This window comes from Acanthopagrus latus, chromosome 24 (assembly GCF_904848185.1).
Source record: "Acanthopagrus latus isolate v.2019 chromosome 24, fAcaLat1.1, whole genome shotgun sequence".
Lineage (NCBI taxonomy): Eukaryota > Metazoa > Chordata > Actinopteri > Spariformes > Sparidae > Acanthopagrus > Acanthopagrus latus.
Window position 1 is genome coordinate 7021083 of NC_051062.1, and position 22840 is coordinate 7043922.

Below are 22840 nucleotides of genomic sequence, written 5' to 3' on the forward strand. Positions count from 1 at the left end.
TGCTTGATGCCAAATGGACCTCGTATTGATACATCCTGTCTAGTCATAAAAAGGTAAAACACCATTAATACTCCACTGCTACATCAGCTACATCAATCAGTTTGCACGGCGACATTTTATAGCACAGCTGAGCAAAGGCCTCTAGGAACCATGGGAAAAATAAACTGCTGTGTTTTGACAGGGTGATGAGGTGGAACTGAGGTATTGTACATCAACTCACTGTACAGAAATCTGTTGCTTTAAGGAGTTATGGACGCTCAGGGTCCATATTTTCTCCTGCGCGCTGCGGTCCAAGCTCGTCTCTGTCCTGTTTGGTCATTTCTGTCTCGTTATCTCCCTTTCACTATCTGTTTAACCCTCAAGTTTAAATATGGAGGCATGAAAAACAGACTGACCCATCACTGTTAAAAGACAGATAAATATTATATGTACACCAAATTGTAAAACACTTAAAAGGTGCCCAGAAATGTTTCCTCCCCACTCTGTCATCACTGGCCTGGATCCACAGTTCACATCTCTGAATAGGAGGACTGTAAAGACACTGAAGCCTCCGCTGGCACCACGAGGACTCAGTGTGATTGTCTGTGGAGACTGTAGTCCCCGTCCTTCTCCTGTCAGCCAGTCAGTCCATCCCTCCCAAAACCCTCGTCTTCTCCCTCCCGTCTTTTCCTCTGTGGTCCGTCACTCAAAGCGCTCGTAGTTCCTGGTTTGACGGACCCGCGGGACCATGTCCAGCAGCAGCCTGCAGGAGGGGAAGAGAAGGTTTTTTTAGAAAGCAAAGGAAAAACAAGTGCATCCCGTTCAGACATCATTAATTTTAGGTTTCAGGTGTTGCTCAAGGCAGGACCTCTCCCTGCATCAGCACCGATGATTGAAAACTTCAGAGTGAAAATAAAAACTTTCCTTGGAGAGCTCAGGAGGAGGACAGATATAGAAAAAAACTTTTCCAAGGCAAAAAAAATCTCCACTGTAACTTGTTGTAAGAGTAATATTTGTACAGAATGGAAGTGACATGTACATGCATTCAAGATTAAAGGGTAACTCCACCCATTTTCCACATTTAAGTGTGCTCACACTCTGTAAACCATCCCTCCAACTACCTTGTGTAATCACTTACTTGACTCCATAGGCGAAGATGGTAAGACCTATGAGGACACCTATTGTCCCGTCCAGGTACCACACATTGGGCTCATGTTTAAACACTTCAGCACTGATGAGGATGGAGAACCCCATGATTCCCCCCACCAGGGAGTTGAATCCTGGAAAGAGAACACACACAATCTCTAAACTCTCTGGTACAACGTCAGCCAATGAGGATTCTGTAGGTTCAGTGTTGGAATTCAGCCCTCTGTGTGTTCGGGCTTCCATCAGACACATGCTAAGAGTCCAGCCGACATGTGACATCGTCTGCTGCGGCAATTACAAAGCGTCTGGTGCCATGACAGATTCTTGAAATGTCTCACATCTGCTGTAAACTTCGTGTTCAACCAAAATGAAACTGGCCACAACCCTGTTCAGGTGATGACTACCAGTACTTTGTAGGAACAGGCAGTGAGTGTTTGACAGTGATGTTACTGTGCTTCATGAGTACGAAACCCTTCTGTCACAGTATATGTGAGGGGGACAGAGACATAGAGCTAAATGGACAATATGAGGCAGTTGACTGAATAAACATAATTGATTTGTACAACAAACAAGCTCCCCTGCAAAAATCGTTAAAAACCTTTGATGATCATAGTCTTATAGTCTGCTGGTCTGCTGTGTTTAAGCATGTGTGTGCACCCACCGTCAGTGATGAGGGCTCGGCTCGTGAGCACCTTGCCAAGCATAAACTTGATCACAGCCAGGACGATGCACACCAAGCCGCTGATGATGGACACACTGAACAGGAATCCATCCTGAGAGAGACGGTCAGAAGCACAGAGACAGATATCTTCACCACCTGGGTTTGAACAACGTTTTCCAAACATTTGGGATGATGTAGATACACAACTCAACAAAAACTACAACAAAGGTCTCGTTATTTAGCAGAAATATTACATATTAAATCTTGTCAGGTCTCTGTCATGGAAACTAAAAATTATTTCAAGAAGCCAGGGGCTACTTGAAATAATGCTATTTTTAAAGCATTTCTAGTTTTACTGCTCAATGGCTATGCCTTTACTCACCAACACATTGCATCTTCTCTTTAACAAACCTGCACCTTTGTATCAGTTATATTATAAAGTTTTATTTTATTTTGGCATATCCTCTATAGATCTATAGATTCTCTACTAAGAACAGTGACTTCTCAATGAAGCTGCATCTGCAGATCAATACTGAAGGTCCCAGCTGTATAGCACTACACCCCCATACAATCTGCTTAGTTATCATCGTACCTCCCATCTCGACCAGTCAGTGAAACTATTCCACAAATATTTTTCCCCTCCAAAGCTCTTATTTGTTTTTTTCCAGGCTATTATCTCTATCTTTTCAAATGTTCAGCCTCTTTCTGACTTTTGGTTTTAAACAATACTAATACGAGTTTCTGGTTGCACCTACTGAGCGTCTCAACGGAACCAGTATCAGCTAAATGTCTAAAATGTAAATGCACAACGAAGGGATGGAGGAGAGGGAGCGATGGAGAAGAGAAGAGAAAGGGAGCTGCAGAGCACTCGGTGCCTCTGCGGCAGCATTAATATTGCACTATGGCCTTGGAGCCATGAAAAGCTACTTTGGCGAGCTCACAGACATCAAAGAGGAGATGGAAAGAAAACCTCAGCGTGCTGCATAAAGACCCGAGTCAGTGCTGTGACTCAGCTGTGAAAATAAAATCTAAGTAGCATATTATCCTCAGAATATTGAACACATTCTTCAGCAGCAAGGACAAATCTCCCATCTCATTTATTTCAATACAAACACTTCTTTTGCACATGGGAGCTATTCAATCTCAATCCTTGAATTTTATGGTAGTAATCATACTTAGGTTTCTACTGAGTATGTAGATATTAATGGAGATCAAGCAGTGGTCACAGGTGCCGTCCCACAGGGAATAATCATAGCACCACGTATACTATATGATAGAGAGAATTCTGTTAAAATTCAAATCATAATTAGTCTTTTAGAAGAAACTTACTTTTTCTCTGATGAGTAATATTAACATTTCATGTCACAAGTCAACTTAAGTAGAGCACTCTGTTTTTTTTCATGATTTGGAGTGGTCAGTACCACTGTGGAAATAAATTATAGTCAATTCTTGTTTTTTGAATGACTTTTCTTTTAAGTAAACTACACATTTCCTGAGCTGCCACACTAAAAGCCTTCAGGCTACTTTGTATTAATCACTTAAATTTAATGTGGAGCAGCTGCAGGAGGTGAAATTATTACATGCCAGAGTAAAAGAAGACTATCAGAATTAATTAAAGATATAAATATCTAACAACTTACAGTACATCACGCTGCATGGTATCTGGATATTACATTCCTTAAAATGCAATATTCACAGACCGACGAAACCTCTCGGGACCTTTATTGAGAACCACAGTTATTTGGTTATTCTGGAAAGTTGTGTTTTCAGTGAGCTGAAATGAAAGATGGCATGGGGGAAATCCCACCATGTGACCTCCTAATCAACATTCAAAGGGGCTGAGCTGGCATTTTGGCCCATGGGAAAGGACACACACAGACACACACACAAATTAGAGGTAGAGCTCATGACAAGCAGTCCCTGCCCAGAATGTGAACGCAGTGCTTGACATTAACATTTGACAACCAGAGATCCTTGTGTAGAATATGAAAATGGTTTCAGCTGTTCCTTTGAGGGGATAAATTAGGAGGGCCTACATGTCTACCAGTTATAATGATGTGGATATGGAGAATATTTTCATGGGTTATGATGGGAAGAAAATAAAATTACAGTGGTATTTTCAATCCTGAATGTGCGTCTGGTGGAATGTTTCTGGTGGTTTATAAGTGAATATTGCACGGCTCAGATGAAAAAATTGTCTGATCTCTCAGAGGTTAGTCTCGTTCTTCTTCTTCCTTCCTTCCTTTCATACTACTGTGGAAGTTAAGGTAAGAAGCCTTGTTTAATGTATTGATTTTTCAACATGCTGGAAAACATTTGGTATAATCTAAATACACAACTTAAAGTCTAGTCTGGCATTTCAGACATTTTTATGCAAAAAAAGACATTTTATCTTTAAATGATTTCATACACTTGTTGAAATGCCTAACTGATGACTACATCTTCGTTTTGATGCTTACTGACATTAATTGGGCTCAGAGGACGAGCGCAGTGGGAACATTCAGTTGTCAGAAACCAAACATCCTCCTCCACATGTCTCCTACTCCACTCTCCTTGCTCTCTTCTCCATCCTCTTCTGTCGCTCGTTCTCACCGCTGCATACCTAAACAGCTGCTTACCTTATTAACATTTCAGGGCAAGGAGGAACAGAGGGAGGCGGTGAAAGTAAACCTTCCACTATGAGCATACTGAGGAGGCCTATGAGGCATACACAAGCTATATTTAGGTCCAACTGTGATGCACCAGAAACCAGCCTGGTAGAACCAGAGTGTGTGACAGAAGAGGAGCAGGTCGACTCAGAAAAACACAATCTGTCTGCCTCGTCGCTCCCACAGTCTGCCTTTGTTTATGCTTTGGTGCTCACTGGCTGTCAGACCCGTCTCTTTCCCCCGCTGCAGCCGTGTTAGACGGAAAACACACTCGGTCCAATAAATCAATAAAGGGTTTGAAGAGTAATTGAATTTTGAGCCTTGGTGAGTAGCAAAGGGCCATCTGAAACTCTACATTTCTCATCTTGGTTGTTTTGTTTTTTTTTGTTTTGCAGCCGATCCAAGGATATGAAAGCACGATTAAGGTGGATTCGGCGATGAGGATGCTCTGTGAGCCAGTCCCGAAATCCAACAGTCACAGTGTGTGCAGTCGCTAACAAGACAGCTAGTGAATAATTAAGTTGGAGAGGAAACTTAATTAAAATCAGTACACAAATTAACAACGGTATGCACACTAATACACACAGAAATGCCAGCTAAATCGTGCAGTCTGTCAGTCTATAAAGCAGAGTTTTGGCCCTCACATTACAAAACAAACAATCATTTATCATCAGTTATCATTTGAGCTTTTTCTTTGCATTTTTGGAATCATTATTATCACCATTATTAATGATAACAATACAAAATAGATGTTCCTACACTGTTAAAACTTGAAATATCTTAGCTAGTAACTATCTTAAGTAAATGGGTTCAAACTTCCAAATTATGAAACATGAATTATGCTGTTGTCTAGTTATGCATATTATCCTCACAAGAAGTAAAACAGCCTACTCTGTGTTTTTTAATGAAAAAATATTTGTTGAATTTGTTTCTGCTGGACTGTATTTTTCCTGGTATTAGTTTTACTAACTTGTGGTGTTATACAGTTCAAATATTTATCTTTCAAGACCTTGTATTGTGACATGTGCTCCTTTGAGAGTCTTAAAACTGTTGTTAGTGATTAGATGACTTCACTCAACTTATTAAAACAGCCCTGCAGTCGTACAGTGGATACAGCTCATTCTATAAAGCATCTAATCATTCATTTGAGGCCAAAACACAACACAATTATTTTCTCTAAACTACACCAAGGTGAATTACAGCACAGAGCTGAATAATCTCTCACAATAGAATAATGTTCTCATATTCACTCATCATTATCATCATCATTACGTTCAGATGCTCAGCAACGTTTCTACGGAGATGAGTACTGCCTGGCAACAGGGTGAGGAAGTTATTTCAGGAAGTGTCAAGGCTTCACACCTGAGATTTGTGACATTCTTTATCTGGCAGCAACAACAACGCTGTCACACAAATATTCACACACAAGGTTAATGGAAAAAAACAAACCTAATCTGCTGTTGAGTCTGAAAGTCATGCTTTTGTGAAAACAAATCCCTTTTTTTCAGTCCAATTTGTCTTGAGGTAAACATCGATGCACCTTTTTTGAAACTGGATTGTGAGGTTAGGAAACTTTAACAACTTGCAGTGCTTTAAATTTGATGTTGCATATCAGGGATGGAAATTAGCACCCGATACCTGCCAAATGTGGGTGAATTTGTGTGTAGGCGAGTGAACTCAAACAGTTTACTTGCAGCTGTGGTAGGTTCATTCTAGTCAGATCTGATCCAATTAATCCTAATGAGCAATATCTTGGTTAAAGTTCATTTCCATCCCTGTTGCATGTTCAGTCAAAGCTATTAAACACTGTACATTTCTTATCTGAAGTCAGGTTTTTGGAGACTTTATAATCAAATTATTCTGTAAAAAACAAAAGTTTGAGCTGTAGCTCTGCAGCCTCGACAAAATTAAATCAAAACCAAATCATCTCAGTCAGGCCTGAACCACCCTCCAGCTACCAGCACAGCTTGACAGCCAAGCTGAAAATATGCCGTCTCACTAGATACACTGCCATTCCAAATGGCAAGACGGGACAGAATCAGCCATATTTCATTTGAAGATTCAACCAAATGACATAAATAACTGCCTGCATGTTCTTGGACTCTGAGAAGTACATTCACATTTTGACAAGATATTATTAGATACAGGCAGGTCAACAGTCAACAGGCCTGTTTTGGGATTCTTAGTGAAATCCTCGTCTCTGGCAGACTGGTGATATTACAGCAGACAAGCCCTGGCTGGACAAAATGGTTTTTAATATCTGGCCAAGCTTAAAAACTGCCACAAATTCGACCACAAAATCTGATTATAAACCAGACTTTTGGCTTAAATTGTGCATCCTGACTCGAGTGAGAGGGTCACAAACCTTAAAATGATCCTGCTTGTCTATGCAGCTGCCGTTAATACAGCTGTCACGAGGTATGATTGAATGTTAATGTGTTTAGGGTTTTTCCCTCAGTGTTAAACGGATAGTATAATCTGTCCCATATGGTGGATGATTTAATCCGAAAGCTCTCCTTCAGATCCAGTCTGAATCAAATCTGAACCAGCCCCCCATTCAGAGACACTTCCTGCACACTAGTGTAATAAACATGTGATAGTAATATTTTATCTACTCTTATCTCATGTTTTCTTATGTAATAAGGCTCAGTTTAAAGTCATGTTTTATGTTCTTACCACTTCAGGTAGCAACTTGGTGGCCAGGTCGTGGATGGCCTTACCCATAATGCACAGGGATGACAAGATGAAAATCACACCCAGAATAACACAGGCTCTGAGGAGGAAAAGAGACAGATGAAAACTGACTAATCAAACACACATTACACTGCCTGTTCCAACTTGGATTGCGAGAACCAATCAACAGTGATGATACTCATTAGCTGTCTAGTTATCTATCTGTGTTGTGTTGCCTCAAGCCAGCAGTAACCACCTGCTCTCTTTTAGCACCAATAAGTGTCACCAGAGAAAATGACAGCAAGATTTCCTCTTAGCCTTATTCTTTCCTGGATGAATTCTGATACAACAGCCTACATCGACACAGAAAACCCAGATCGATAATTATAGTGGTGAGAGTGGTACACAAAGGCTACTCGCGGGACTGAGGTCAGGGTTTTAAAAACACCACGGTCATGAATCAACAGGGTTATTTCAGTTTTAACATTTAGAAAACAGCCTGTCTTACAAGACAGAGGAGGAGGTGGTGGTGTTTCTTTATAGGGAATGTAGGATCCAGTGCAAATAAAAGTTTGGTTATCTGGACATTCTGGGAGTTTATCAACTCTTCAATAAAGTGCAGTCTTCTAAAGTACCCTTAAAAAACCCAGCATGTGTAATTATACACTGTGACGGAGCCAATCCAAGGGACATAAGGAAAAAACATATTACACAGCCACAAATGAATAGCACATGAGAAGGAGATCCTATTCCATGGCCACAGGTTTTTGTTAACGCATGGCATCAAGATCATTAACTTCTGGCTTTTTTCAATACATGGGAACAAGATAATTCAATTTTGAGACTGTGGTGAGTTGTCAGGAGTGATGCTGTTTATTATGCATATGTCTATATTTGAGATTATAAACCTGTAAATCGAGGTTTCAGAAGCATGATTTCTGTTATTCAACAACAGCAATAATAAGAAAGTTTAGATTAAGACTCAGATATGTCACCCAACCTTCCTGTCTCTCATTTTAAACATCAATGTAGGGGATCTTACTGCACAGAAGTTGACTGCTGTTCAAGATATTATACTGTAGAATTTCATACTTCTTTTATCTTGCATTCAACTGAAAGCGGATGTTAAAATCAACAGCATGTCAATTTGCTGGGATAATTATTACAGTCCTATTATGTACCCTTAAGTGAGCTCGATGAATTTGTAGTGAAATTTTTACTTTACAGATGACTTCAGCAAATATTACAAATTACCACAGGTCCCAAGAAACTAGTATTTTCGTGTGAATAGGGATTTTACTCTGTTTAGCTTTGTCAAACAACAATTAGAAATAAATGGCTTAAGCTACCTTTTCCTGTGCCACTATAATAATCCTAAATGACAGATAACTGTGTTATGCTGATGTGCAGGGAGAGGACTTATTTGAAAGCAGCAGCTGTCTTTTAAAAACCTTTAGCCAATTAACAAAGTCTAGAGGGAGACAATAACAACCAGAACATATGCGCTGGTCATGCATGGCTACCAGTGTGTGCTCTTTTCTGAGGGTTGCTCTCAAACCGCACTCGGTGTCCTGGGTTTTGACCAGATGAGGTAACCAAGGCAACACCCAACATCCCCCTTGGAAGTCCACAGCAGAACACATGAACACACACACACACCATGAGTGCGTGTATTCCTTGCTAACAGGCCCCCTGTTGTTTCTTGCACACAGTGGATGTGAAAATGACAAAGTATCTCTGCACTGCTGTTTACTCCACAACTTAAACAACAAAAAGACCGCTGAAGGTTTTCAGCAGAATAGTCTGTGTCAACACATCCATCACATCACAGTTGGAGGAAATTACTTTTTAATAACAATAGCGGCTGAACAGCAGTAGCTCGTTCTGACCTTTACAACAGTCACGTGAATAAACAGGTTTTTGTTTCAAAGGGCTCCACGTTTCATTTGGGAACAAAACTCGCCAATATGTCTTGTTTTGACATCTCAAGCTTGTTACCTTGGCAACCGGTCTGTACCTGGGCATCACTATTCAGCCGCATCTCCCCCATCAAACACAGTCGGATAAAAGAAATTAAGAACAAGAGGAGCGGTTTCTGGTTAGGCATCAGTAGTTTTCTCACTCACTCTGCAAAAAGCCGCTAGCTGTCAACGCTTACATAAAAACTGTACAACACTGTATGTTGACATAGTCATATATTATACAGTACAACAGGCACATATAAAACATGTCTATTTAAGAACTTGTATACTTGTGCATCCATGTGTGTGGGTGTTTTAGTTGCTGTCAAATGGTTTTCACATTTCTGTGTGTTTCTAATGCATGAATACATCTGTATGTTTGTGTGTGATCCAGGAGGAAGCCTGATCTCTCAGTGAAGCCAATTACTGGCTGAGCAGCTTCCTGAACTTTGTCCAAATTCTCCTATTAGCTGCTGAAGTGACATAATTGTTTTAATGTGAAGATTAAACGCTCACGTATACAGTATAAGTAGTCAACGATACAGTTAACCAACAGACTTAAGTTAATTGACTGACAAGATAAGATAATATGTAACATAATCTGTAACTTAAATCATCTCCATGTCATTAGTTGATACAGCAGTCTTTTTCTGGTGCACATGCATGTTTACAGGCTTATCTTACAGTAACATGCTATATCTTAAGTAGGAATTTGACATTTCTGTTTGACAAACATTGTCTGGCAAATACGTTAGCCCACAACATGTTGTTCTAAATATGGAAAATGTTCATCTGTATTTTTCAGATCTCTCTCTGTCTTCTTCTAGCATTTGATGCTACGCTAGGTTAATACCCCTGCTTTGAAACGTGTGAGAGTTGTATCAATCTTCTCATCTCAGTTTGGCCAAGAAAGTTTGACCCTTGTCATGGACATGTTTCCAAAACCGGTCTGCATGTTTTCATGTTCTTCAGGAAATTCTACGAATTAACTGGTAATTTATAGTTTGCAGCATGTGACATATTTCAGTCAATAGATGAATGAATGTGTTTTTCTGTCTGCGTTTCTGTCTCATCTGCAGGGAACATGATCTCAGTAGTCGTACCCATAGCAATTAGCAGTCACTGCTGTGTGTGTGTGTGTGTGTGTGTGCATGTTGGGACTGACAGATTCACTGTTTGAATCTACCAGATGCTCTGACAGTAAGGGCAGAGATAGTGACGAGTTTTTTTCACCTAATTCATTCAGTAACAGATGTTTTTGTTTTGGTTGAATTTCATTTGCTGATACTTTGTCTGCTAACATTAAGACTCATCTGAACCGAACAGAAATAAAGTGACAGACAGCTGTGTTGCCCTCAATTTTCCTTTTCTCTCTCCCTCTTTCAGTTGCCTGCTTGCTGCAAACACTGTGACCATTCAACAGTTCTGAAAAAGCCCACCTGACCCCCACACACTCATACACACAAACACACACACACACACCATTCTCCACCAGGTACAGATAAGATGTGAGGCACTTGCTTGTGATTGTCCCAGTGGACCAAGGCTGACAGAACTGAAGAGACCCGCTGTTTGACACACTCCTCCTCAGGACAAAGAAGCCCACACACACACATACTCAACCTCATTAGACACTGTGGACACATTGAAATGGATTTTATCACTTTTCTGTTTTTTGGTCCTCATAGATGGAATTAAACCATCTGGGTAAGTCTAAACAAAGGCTCACACAGCTGTAGGATGTCTGCAAGTAGTCTTACAACAATATTTCAATTGTTTAATAAATACAAAAAACTCTAAATGGGCAGTATAAAATAATAAAATAATAATAATAATAAAATAAACAATACCCCTGAAATATCAAAGCTCACATTATGGTGATAACTAACGCTATTTTGGTCTTCTGTCATCTATAGAGTTCCCTCGTCTCAAAGTCAGTGGGTTTTTTGAATGTTTTTTTGGTTAAATGCCTCAAATAATAAGATCTGTGGTTGCAACAGGCTTAAGAGGTTTTAATGTCTTGCAGTCTTACATAAAATATCACTAAATACCCCACATTTGAATTACAAAGTGTTTACCTCTCTTTACAAAGACGGTTGTCAACAAGTGGCTGAATGAGACAACAGAGGAAACACAGACACCCATATTTAAGGTATATTTATACAGCCATCATTTCATTTCATATTTAGCATTTAGTGCTTCCAGCGCCTAAGATTTATATCATTTTTAGGCTTTATAAGCTTGCGTGAACACCCAAAACTGATTGTACTTACATGTATTCACGGTGGGCTGAGTGGACGGCTGCAGCGTTGCTGTATCGCCACAATACAATAACAGAGGACAGCACATCCAGCGTGGCATCAAACTGCAGAGTAATAACAAAAAATACTCATTTTACAATATCTTATCTACAAGTGCTAGCCATTGTAGCTTTAATGAAATGGAGGCTTTACAGTCAACTTACGGCAAATCCAAAAGCTGAAGCGCTGTGGCGCATGACGGAAACAGCTGGAGAGAAACAGAGAGGAACATTGATAAGAGACACATCTATTCATACTTCCATTCATCTTTGGCATAGTCATAGATTATTCGACATATTATGTTACGTAAATGTTATGTCCAAATTTCCTACTCTAATGCTGCTCCACATACTCTTTTTTTTTTTCGATCACATGCTCACAGCAAAACAGTAAAACAACAAGATGAAAGTCTTTTTTTGCAGAAAACTAACTGACAGCAGGATGAAGATTTCTTGCCACTGACTATGAATACGAACAAATAAACGGTGCTGCCAAATAAAAAATGTCAGCCAGGAGAATCCCTTGTTGACTGGGATTAACTGCTCTGGTGGATGATTAGCATTTCTGTCCAGGGGGCATTTTTATGAGGAATTGCTTTTTTAGCTTTTATTAGTTTGTGCAGCAAACCTGTAACCTGTAATTTAGCTATCAGCATATGATGTCCCCGTTTTTGATAGTGAGCTGCAGATGTGTTGAAAACAAATAACTGCTGTGCATTTTCATCTGCCTGCGATGTGAGGGATTGAGGAGAGAAGGCAGGAGAGACAAAGGAGAGAAGATGCAGATAGATAGAGGGGAGGAATCCTCTCCTCTCCTCCCAGGTTTATTTTTAGCAAGACTCACTGGGGGCCAGCAACTCGCCTCAGCCCTGCATGCAGAGACACAGCATCATGTTCTATCTCTTTCTCCTTTAGTCGCTCATTTTAATTCTGCTGCAAGAAAAGCAAAATCACAATTTCACATTTCTTCTTTCCCCCTTTTCTCATTTTCTCTCCTCCAGTTTTCAAAGCTCCCTCTTTCTTCATCTTCTCTTCTCCGCCCTGTTTCATCTATGGTCAGTCACTTTCTCTGGGCTGAAAGAGTGAAGTGAAGGTGCAGTCATCCACTTCCCCAAACCAGAAACGAAAACTGGAATGAACGCTGGTTTTGCAAACACTGAACCACATATGTAGACAACTCTGGAATACAAATGAGTAGGTGGGATTTTTTATGACAGTAGAGATCTGCAGAGATGCAGCAGCAGAGTGGTGTAACACAATTGACAGTAACAATGATCTTTAAACAACTTTTGGTCAATTTCACAAAAAGTGTCATACAACTCTTGATAAGACGTTTCTCCTCCTCACTCTTGCTCCTTCTGCTGTTTGATTTTGAAGATAAAGCAAGATCACAAACACCTGTTCCGTTACTAAATCCATCTCACAGGACAGATTACTCCCGACCAGAGCAATTTGAACGTGCAAAAAAGCGACTTAATGCTTCAAGATCCTCTCCTACTGTAATATATGATTATGTGAGCAGATTGTAACATGATGTGAAAAATGAAACCTTCCCTATTCTAACAATAACGATACATTAAAGTTAAGGGGGAAATAATCTATATTGCTCCTAAAACATTTCTGACTTTTCTTCAATTGAAAAAAATAAAATAAAGACATTTAAAATGCATAAGAAGCCAACAACTGCAAGCAAAATTACATCTGCAACTAAACGTAATGTGTACAGAGTTTGGGCTTAATGCTAAAAGTGGGGTTTTTTTGGGTACCTTTCATGTGATATCAAGGTTTTCTATTAAAATGCAGACTACTGGCTCCCAGTTTCACTGACTTGTGTATTTAAACTATACATTGTATGTACGACATGAAATGAAAACAGATCAAGCAATGTACGGTGTGTTTACTATTCCTTTTAAATACAGATATCTTTTTTTTTTAAAAAAGATGTCATTCCCTGTGTGCCTCATCGCTGTGTGTGGTAACAGACTGATGATACGGCAAATAGAACCTGGCAGCAGTTCAAATCAAAGTAAATAGAGAGGGAGGAACTGCTAGTGTTGACTTTACAAAGGAAAAAGTAGCAGGCGGCTACTTTTTTGTTTACATGTGAAGGCCTGTAAGATGTGTTGAGATGAGCATGTATACATGGGCATGAGAAAGACACGGCAGTGCTTTTACATAACCTACAAAATCATCCACTGTACCATTAAGGGTGTAGCTTTGTGACTACAAGTCAAACTTGATCACGTTCCACTGTGAATTTTGCTTTCATCGCTATTTTAGACGATTCTTCACATGGTAAAGATCCTTTGGGGTGGAAACCCCACTGATCTCCCCTAACATCACGAGCTGGAGGTCCAAATCCAGCAATGGCTGCTCCTCCTCCCTCATCCCCTCTTTCCTTCCTTCTTCTCCTCCTGCCTCCTTTATTAAGAGCCAAAAGAAGGAGACAAAATTGTGTGTAAATGAATCTGCTGCGGCTCTGCGGTCGTAAAAGCTGAGCCCAGCGACAACTAATTGGCTCCCAAGAAAGCTGGGTGGGTGTCAGCAGGGACGGAGCTCCAGCATCACATCACATCACACTAACACACACACACGAACACACACACACACACACACACAGACAGACAGACAGACAGACACACACACACACACACAAGGTCTCTCAGCTCCCCGTCTCCCCCTTCCTCCTTCCTTGTCACATCTGACAGGAGAAGCAAGTGAACAGAAGATGAAACACCATCCAAGCTCTGCCGCTTTATTGGCTGTTGCTGGGGCTACATTATGCATATCAGTGTAACACTTTGCTGTCAAGGTTGTTTTTACAGTTGGTGGACTGATGCTGTTTGTTTCACCGTGCTGTTGTAGCAACACGCACGGCTTGTTATTAAAGTAGCAGTGTCGATTACATCTTCATTCACTCATTCAACTCAGTCCTACTCAACTACTGTGGACAAGAAAACATGAGCTGGAGGTGAAATACTGGGTCGCTGGAAGTCAAACTCTAACAAGAATTCTGCTTTGGTTTGTACAAAAGAGAGCAGTTCAGACCAAAACCACCTGCCTGTGTTGAGCAGGAAGCTCTTATGTCAGCTGAAGGGACAAAGATGATCTCTTTCTTGTACTGATACTATTTCAAGAGTAAGTCTGAAAATAAGCTGTACAGCAGCTCAAAGGAAAGTTAGATAAGAAGACTGATACCACTTTTATGTCTATGTTTTAAATATGCCACTGTCATGTATGTATTTTTAGATATGTAGCTATACAGCAGACAGTTACTATATCTTCACATAAAGACAATACACAGGGACAAACAGCTGCATGTCTGCCAACACATTTTAAGCTCATATTTAATATTATTTCCTTGATGAAGAGTAAAAAGAGTAAATAAAAAATATTTATGTGCTAATACGTGGGAGTTACGAGCTGGAATAGGTGTTAAGCTAATTGTATCCTGGCTCTAGCTTCATATATCATAAAATGACATGACAGTTGTATCGATCTTCTCATACAACTCTTGACAACATAGTGAAGAGGCATATTTCCCAAAAATGTAACTTGAAATCAACCTTCAATTGAAAAGAAATCTCTTTCAATGTACTTAACTGTTGTTAAGTCATAAATAAACTGACACCAGCCGATGGGAGTCACTTTCATATTTACTACTTTACCATAAAGTTAAAGCTGCACCTGCCCGCCTGTAATAAAATTCCCACAGACTCTCGGATGTAGAAGTAGGTGTCTTTGTCATGTTTGAGTAATGCTAATGTTTTACAGGATGTGTTACCCAGCAGCTATCATTTTGTCAACATATAAGGGGGAACAGCAGCAGGTGGTGATGACAGGACTGACTCCCTGCAGAGCTCTGAAGAAGCGGCCATGCATCCAGGGTCATGACAGGGAGTACAGTACCAAGGCGATTTTCAGCTGCTCCGAACAGGACTCTGACTCTGGCGTAAATAGCGATAAATAATATCTATGACTCTCAGATGAGGGCTTGAAAATTGTTTCTATTTATTCTTTTTTACTTTATTGATGGTGATAAGTTGTGGCTTCTTTCTCATGACAAATGTACTTATTGTAAGTCGCTTTGGACAAAAGTGTCTGCTAAATGCTTTAAATGTAAATGTATGGGGACAACAACTAAATCTTTTAGGCAAGCCTTGTTACTCTGCAGCCACCTGGTGCTGTCCTGTTTGTTCAAGCTGACAAGACCAGGCCCCAAAGTAAGGTTTAAACATGTTTTTTACACAGGTAATACTTCTACAGTGCATGCACGAGCACAGGATGGGCCAAAACTGGTTAGCACATTAACTTCAGTAGATTCCACAAAACAATACATAGATTTCCTTGACGTAACATTATTACTGTTGTTTTTCACATTCTGTTGATAGCTGTGATTAATCTTTTTATATTCTTAACTAAAATTCTTCTATATTGGACCTTTAATAAGAAAGAGTAGAGATTACATTTTTATGTGGACGTCCCTGTTTAATAAATCAGTCTCCTCTGTAGAGTAGATCTCTAATTTTCAGCTTGTTCTCTTTAATATCTTACTATAAAGGCAATATTTTGACGTCATATTATCTTTAACACATATATAGACACTAAAAGCACCCAAATTAGACTTAATTTATTCTTTGTCTCTTTTTAATTCTTTTTTTTTCTTTCTATTTGCTTTTTTTCCTCTTGTTCTTTCTGCCTCTTGAGTCAGTTAGTTTCTTCATTTGAACTGTGTCTTATTTGGTGTGTCTTACTGTATGATGTTACCTTTGCAGGAAGCTAAGTATACAAACAGGCATGTAAAGAGATTGTGCAAGTTCATAGCTAACAGACATAGAGGAGGATGTGGTGTGACATAACAGCTGGTTAGTAACAGAATGTTTTTAAAAGGTCTTGGCACATTTAAAATGTTCCTATTTACAATGGGACTTGCTGTTAAGGACATACCATGCATTAAGTACACATTGGCTTATTTCTAAAGAGGCAGTGAAATGTTTACATTGGGTTTAATGAGGGTTGGCAAGTTAGCACACAACTGATGCAGCGGCTTGTTTGCAAATAAATGTTAATAAATGAAAGTGTCAATCAAATAAGATGTTGAAGGTACAGAGAGGAATACTTTGCATGTCAATTAAAATCATAGCGAATCTAAGTTATGCTTCTGTAAACTGCTGGATCATAAAATGAAACAGTTTAAATGGATAATCAACTGCAGATATGTAAAATTCTAAGCTTGGACTGTTTTTTTCATAATAACATCACAAATCTCACCAAAACAAATCCAGACATCATTCTATTCTGATATCTTCCAGTGATATGGTACTTTATTGCATTATAAGATAAAACAGTTACCAAACCAATAATTAACTATAAATTGTTTTCACCACAACACAAACTGAGCCATGTGGGACCGGGTTCTCCAGTTTGCAGTGAATACCTCTTTCAGGGTGAAACATATTACATGCATGGCTTGAACGTAACACATGACAAAGAAGGAAGCTGTGAGACAGATCTGTCCTGTGCTGCTGCTGTACCCTCATTTCCTTATCAGAACAGGAAATAAGCATAAGGTTTGAAAAAACACACTGAACTCAGGAAGAGGGTCTGATTACAAAAAGAAAATGTCTCCGTTCTTCAGCCCCTTCACTCCAATAACCTTCACTAACTCTGACCCAACTTCTCTCTCACCGCAACAAATCGAATTCCAATTTTCAATCTCGTCCTCAAACAAGATTAATTATTGAACCACTGGATTTTCTTGGTAGGTTTTTCTCTTGAGAATTCTGCACAATCGAAATAAAACAATTTTGCTTGTATTTGACACTGGTCCGGGGTGCTAACACTTCTGCTTCATTGGCTTCATTCAGATATTCCTCTGATCATTTCTACAGCTGATTTGCAAGCAGTGCCATGTTTCATTTATGAGTGAGAGCAGGCAAGATGCGACAAGTGAGGCAGGACCACAGAGATGTGATAAAAATGTCTAATAAAGAAAACACTGCACAAGAATATGTTTGGATTTATCATCCAAAACATAAAAAAGAGTCATGAAGAAGAATAACAAGCTCTCAGATCTAGTCTTCAGCACCACAGGAAGCTCTCAAATCTCTGTGCTTCTGCAAACCACTGTTGAGGTGATCAGCCACACTGCACCAGAGCTTGTCCTCTTTACTTATGCATCTGTCAAGCACTAATCTGCATTTACTGCAGAGGAGTAGGAAGCATCAGTTGAATGTTGCAGTATGTGATGGTGTCAGATCTCTAAGACAAGACTGACACAGTGTGGGATATTTCCATCATCTATTATCATCATCTCAAGCACCTCTTGTCAAATTGTCCTTCATGTTTCTAAAGATTTCTGACACATATTCATCTCGACATCTCTCCACGTCTGTCAAATGTCTTAATTATCAGCAGGACTTTCTAAAATGGGCCTCCTAAACAATTTTACAAAAACACAATGAAACATTCACTGATTCGATATACAATGTAAATCACTTTCATCTCAAATTCAAAGAGATGAACCTATGACATGCAGAGAAATGTAAAAGAAGTAGATATAGAGGTCTGAGAGTAATCACCCCAACCTCCAAACCAAGAATGAATCATCATATCCACCACGCAGAGGTGTCAACCTTGACACACTGTGGTTTGGCAAAAACAAAAAACAGAGCTTGCTTATGAGAAAGACAGGTGCTCAAACATGTTTCTTCAAACTTCCGTAACAGTAAGAAGACTCAAGGTCAAGTTCCAACTCTTGACAGCAAAATGTTCCACGCTGCTTTCTTATCTGAAAGTAACTTAAAGTGGTGGGAGGCTAAAGGTTTAGGGGGAAATGAAAAGGATCTTGGCATGAAGTGCGGAGTGTTCACACATCAATTGCTTGTCCTTCATGTTGTACTGTTGTTTAATCAGGCTTTTGATTGTAACATTGATCAGCAGGATGTCACAGTAATTAAAAAACCTGTCCTTCAACTGAAGGACCAGACAGCGGGCATCAACATTGCTTTGGATTTTGTGTGAGGGTTCATGAAAGGAAACACCAAAAGGGGAGTTACTCACTGAAAGCGACGATTGCCAGGACGATGGTGACTGCTATGGACACCCAAGACACCCACAGAGCTTTCTTGCGGTAACTCTGTGCTTCATGAGGCTTCAAACGCATACTGCTTTCCAGAAGACCTGCAGACAGGAACACAGGGCAAAATCACCCACCGTGTACGGACATGACTCAGAGAAAGCAGAGGTTAAGCAGTTGAACTCTGCTTTCACTGGATGTAAGTAAAGTTTCCACATTAGTTCTCAGAGCTTCCAGTCTGGGAAGAGCTAGCTAACTAGTTTACAACAGTGACAGCAGCAGTTAATGGGCACTCTGGTGATATGCTGGCCCCTGTTTGAGTACAACAGCTGCCAAATTGCTACATATTGCACCTTTAAACTGACTTGCATTAAATGATTTAGAACAGCACAACAAACAGAGAGAAAGGGAACTGCACTATAGGGAAATAACTTGTTCCGCTTTACTCACTCAACTAGTAACAATACATACATACATCACATTACATGCATAAGGGCATACCAGGGCTTAAAGCTTAATGCTGATGTCAGAATGGTAACATTCTCACAATGACAATGCTAACAAGCTGATGTGTAGCAGTTAATGTTTTATCTGGAGTTTCATTAGTTGAATCATAAATCAAATCATTACACAAAAACAAATTTTAACCTGATGATGGCACCAGAGTAAAGTTATAGGGTCATAAAATTGATTGCAATTCATCCTGAGAGGGAACAAATGTCTGGGGAAAAATTCATAGCTATCCATCCAAAGTTCGTCGAGACATTTCACTCAAAATCACAAACATGACCTCAAGGTACAAATAAAATAAAAGAACAGTAAGAGGATCCCCAAAGTCAGGAGGATTCTTTCTCTGGGAAACATCAGTGTTCGGTTTCAGGGCAATCCATCCAAAATTTGATGAGCTAATTCAGTCTGGACAAAAGTGCTGGACTGCCAAAGAGACAAATCACTAGTATGACTGAAATAGTTATTTACCAGTAAAATTATGGCTTACAGACTTTCTCTAATCTTTGTTTTTTTCTGTGTAATAATATTGGATTTTATCTTTGGGAGTTTGGGAGCGCCTTATCAAATAAATCCATCTGAGAGGTTTAGTGGGGAATGTCTCATTGGTGGCACTCCTTACAGCTTGCTTATGATTAGTGGAACTCCCACTGTACTCACAGTACAATGTTAGGGTGCTCTGATAAGACTGAAACATTCAGAGCCAATCCTCTGTTCGCCCCCTCACAAAAAACAGGGCTGGGCTTTAAAAATGACATCCATTCCTTCACCTTGACTAGTAAACTCATTTATATTTCAAGGTATATGCCCACATTTTCAGTTCACATCTTAATACTTAGGGGTCTACATGCACACAAGTACAAACACACTTGCTGCTGAGCCATATTCAAGATATGGGACACCTGTCACTGTTTCCCAAAGGCAATCTAATTTATTCACAAAACCTGTAATCACAGCACAGTGCTTCGGGTAACATACAGCGATGTCTAACAGAATGAGGAAGTGGGTACTCCACATATTCCACTTCCATCCAGCTCTGTAAATAATTAATCATATTGATCATAACATTACAGTGTCAGTCATCAGTTGTCTTCCCTCCAGAAATGAAGTCTCATTAGTGGGAAGTTTGGACATAGAAGAGGAATATTCTTCAGAATTGCTGAATGACCATGAACGTAAACAGATCTCTAGCTCTCTCTCTCTCTCTCTATCTGTATATCTCTCGATATCTTTCTATATATAGATATATATGGCAGTTTTAGACATGTGGAGATGTTCTCCATGACACTACGCACAGTGTTGCGCCCTGAAATCGAAACTTTTAACATATTTCACATCGCTTACCTTTGTCATCTATGCTGTCTGTTATCTTCATCTCCTGGTCCATCTTGAAACCCTCTCCCTGACTTTCTGTGCTGGGCTGCTGCTGCTGCTGCTGCTGTTGCTGGGTGTCCGCCTGCTCGCACTGCCCGTTCACCACCGTGGAGTCCACAACTGCAGCCGGGTCCGGGACGGTGGTGGAGTCTGGCGGTGTGGAGTCCGTCATCTTGTCGGCGGGTTACGGTTCCAATGAGGCACTCCAAAAATGTCTCACCTGGACGAGAAGTGCTGGCTTTCAGCTGGAGAGAGACCCGGAGACAGAGAGGGGGGTTGGGAGGGAGGGAGACTCCGTGCAAGGCTGCAGGTCCAGTTGCGCCAAATTACACACTGTAAAGCGAAACAGTACCGGAAATTAACAAATCGGGACTTCAAAACAAACGTATTTCTCTCACTGGCAAAATGTAATGCCAACATTTCTATTTCGTTCATGTAGACAATAGATCTTAAGCCTTTTGGGTGTCTTCATTATTATTATCATTTACATCTATTGTGTATGATTTAGTTATCAGTTTAGACTAAAACATTACCATCATTACCTTGTGTTAGCCCAAATGTTGTCAGAGCAAACCAAATTTCCTAACTATGAAGATTTTTTTTTTTTCCAGGAATACACTTAGATACACTTGTGTACACTACTTAAGTGTGCTAATTTATATAAATATTAACCTGCATTAGTGAGAAAAGGTTAGTGTAGCCTATCTCTTACTTGACTATGTTTAATTGGCAGCTATCTTAATTGCTTTTCGGATTAAATTCGTCCTTCATAACACTTAATGAACTTGTGAAATATCATACACTATTGTTAACTACGCAGCTGTATCCTGACGCAACCAGTAAAGACAGTAAAGCCTCTTACACATTAGGCTAATATTTCTGAAGGCTAATACTCCACCGTTATGTAGTCTAGCATGTCCTAACAAGTCTGATGGCATTATAAACTGTACCGGCCAAACCCGGGGTAAAAACCTTTCATACTTTTTTAGAGCGTTCAGCCAACTATTTATACTTTTTACTCAAGTTTTAAAAAAATATTTATAATATTTTACAACCAATTAAGTTGTTTTCAAGTAAACGTTCGCATAGTTTCCTTCAAAGTACTATGCTAGCTATTTATTTTGAAGGTAACCGTTACTAGTGTGTGTGTGTGTGTGTGTGTGTGCTCACGAACCTGATGGACAATCAATTCACTACAATACTGACAGGCAGCAGGCGTCACCTCGCGACGTCGTGAAAATGCCACACCTGGACTCTAATTGCTGATCCCGGCAGAGGTCACGAGACCTCTGTGCTCGCGCTGGAGCTCGAGTCCACCGGAACTAACTGCTGCCTCTCTGAGTTGTGCGCCCACGACACCCACATCACAGTCCCATGAGGCTGACGCACAGACTCACCTGTTACACTGCGTGAAAGACAATCCAATGGAGATAAACCCGAAAGATTTCTTTCTTTCATTTCAAATTATCGTTATTTGGGATGAGGCGAATTATTGTTCCTTGCTGACATCATCATAATATTACATCGGGGGAAAAGTAACGGGATTCCTGTAACGGGTTGCTAAGATACAGAAGTACGTGACAAGCATGTAGACTGACAGGCTACCCTGCCTATCCAATTGATTAAAACATATTATATGGTGTGTACAGATGATATAGCGTCCATTCTGAGTCTGAAAATATAGGGTGAAATAATTTAAATGCAGTGGGGAGAAAACACGTACTAATACACATTTCACACAATAAATCAAAGTCAAACGCTGAAAATCAAAATATTATGTTTAACTGAAGGTTTCGTGATTTAAGAATATAATTTTTGTGGGTTATGTTACAACAAAACGGCCTCATACATATTCAAGAAGAAGGGCAGAAAAAGTACACACAAGACTACCTTTGATATTGATATTAAAAAGTGGCATGTCCATTTACAATGCCACAATTTGAATCATATATGTGACAAAATATTATATATAAAAAAAAAATACTGTATCTTTATGAGCAATTAAAGCAAACAGAATGATTCATCCTTTCTTTTCTTACTCTGAGGCTTAATGCTCTCAAACGTTTTGACATTATAGGAGAAGACTCCACACAATTAAAAGGTCACATTATCCAGGGAACATGGTTATAAATGAATGACTGAGAAGAATCTTCATCGGTAGCCTCATATTATTTAATCTTGTGTCAGTTTACAGACACTCAGCTCAACTTTCTTTCCTGGTCTCTGCCCCCACTCAGTGGTAGACAGACAGTAATGCAGGCCAGAGGAAGCTCCACCATGTGGTGTCTCAATGTACATGTGCTGACCTCTCATGGAAGTCTCCCAGCTGTGGGCTGGTTTACTCATCATATATATCAAACATTGATTTATTAACTCTTGAGTCCTACTCAAGAGTGTCGATTCGCCTATTTCGCATTGTATTTACCATCATATTTAAATGTACAAGGTCTTGTGTCTTCCATGGTTTAATTTTTGCTGCAACACATCAATTCATGCCATTTTTGTATTGCGAAA

At 39.8% G+C, this 22840-nt stretch overlaps 1 protein-coding gene across 4 annotated transcripts; it reads right to left on the reverse strand.

The window, feature by feature from the left end:
• Positions 1–96: 96 nt before the first annotated feature.
• Positions 97–22132, reverse strand: LOC119015486 (transmembrane protein 163-like). 4 transcript variants are annotated; one of them, XM_037091526.1, is made up of 9 exons: positions 21724–22132; positions 20297–20571; positions 18430–18549; positions 11533–11576; positions 11342–11433; positions 7111–7207; positions 1787–1898; positions 1118–1259; positions 97–742 (listed from the first exon to the last, which is right to left on the reverse strand). In XM_037091526.1, the coding sequence occupies exons 2-9, from the start codon at positions 20496–20498 to the stop codon at positions 682–684; spliced, it is 870 nt and encodes a 289-aa protein (XP_036947421.1). In that variant the 5' UTR covers positions 20499–20571; positions 21724–22132; the 3' UTR covers positions 97–681. The 4 variants fall into 4 exon arrangements, with proteins under 4 accessions (XP_036947421.1, XP_036947419.1, XP_036947422.1 ...); XM_037091524.1 differs by having other exon boundaries at positions 20297–20659; positions 21724–22131; XM_037091527.1 differs by lacking the exon at positions 21724–22132 and adding an exon at positions 21501–21702.
• Positions 22133–22840: the final 708 nt, after the last annotated feature.

What these genes read in the sequence shown, in the direction of transcription:
- LOC119015486 (XM_037091526.1), bottom strand. Translation starts at nt 20,498, where the DNA reads ATGACGGACTCCACACCGCCAGACTCCACCACCGTCCCGGACCCGGCT. An exon ending in AGACAGCATAGATGACAAAG is followed by an intron (nt 18,550 to 20,296) that starts GTAAGCGATGTG and finishes TCCTGTCTGCAG; the next exon opens with GTCTTCTGGAAAGCAGTATG. An exon ending in CCAAGTTGCTACCTGAAGTG is followed by an intron (nt 1,899 to 7,110) that starts GTAAGAACATAA and finishes CGTCTCTCTCAG; the next exon opens with GATGGATTCCTGTTCAGTGT.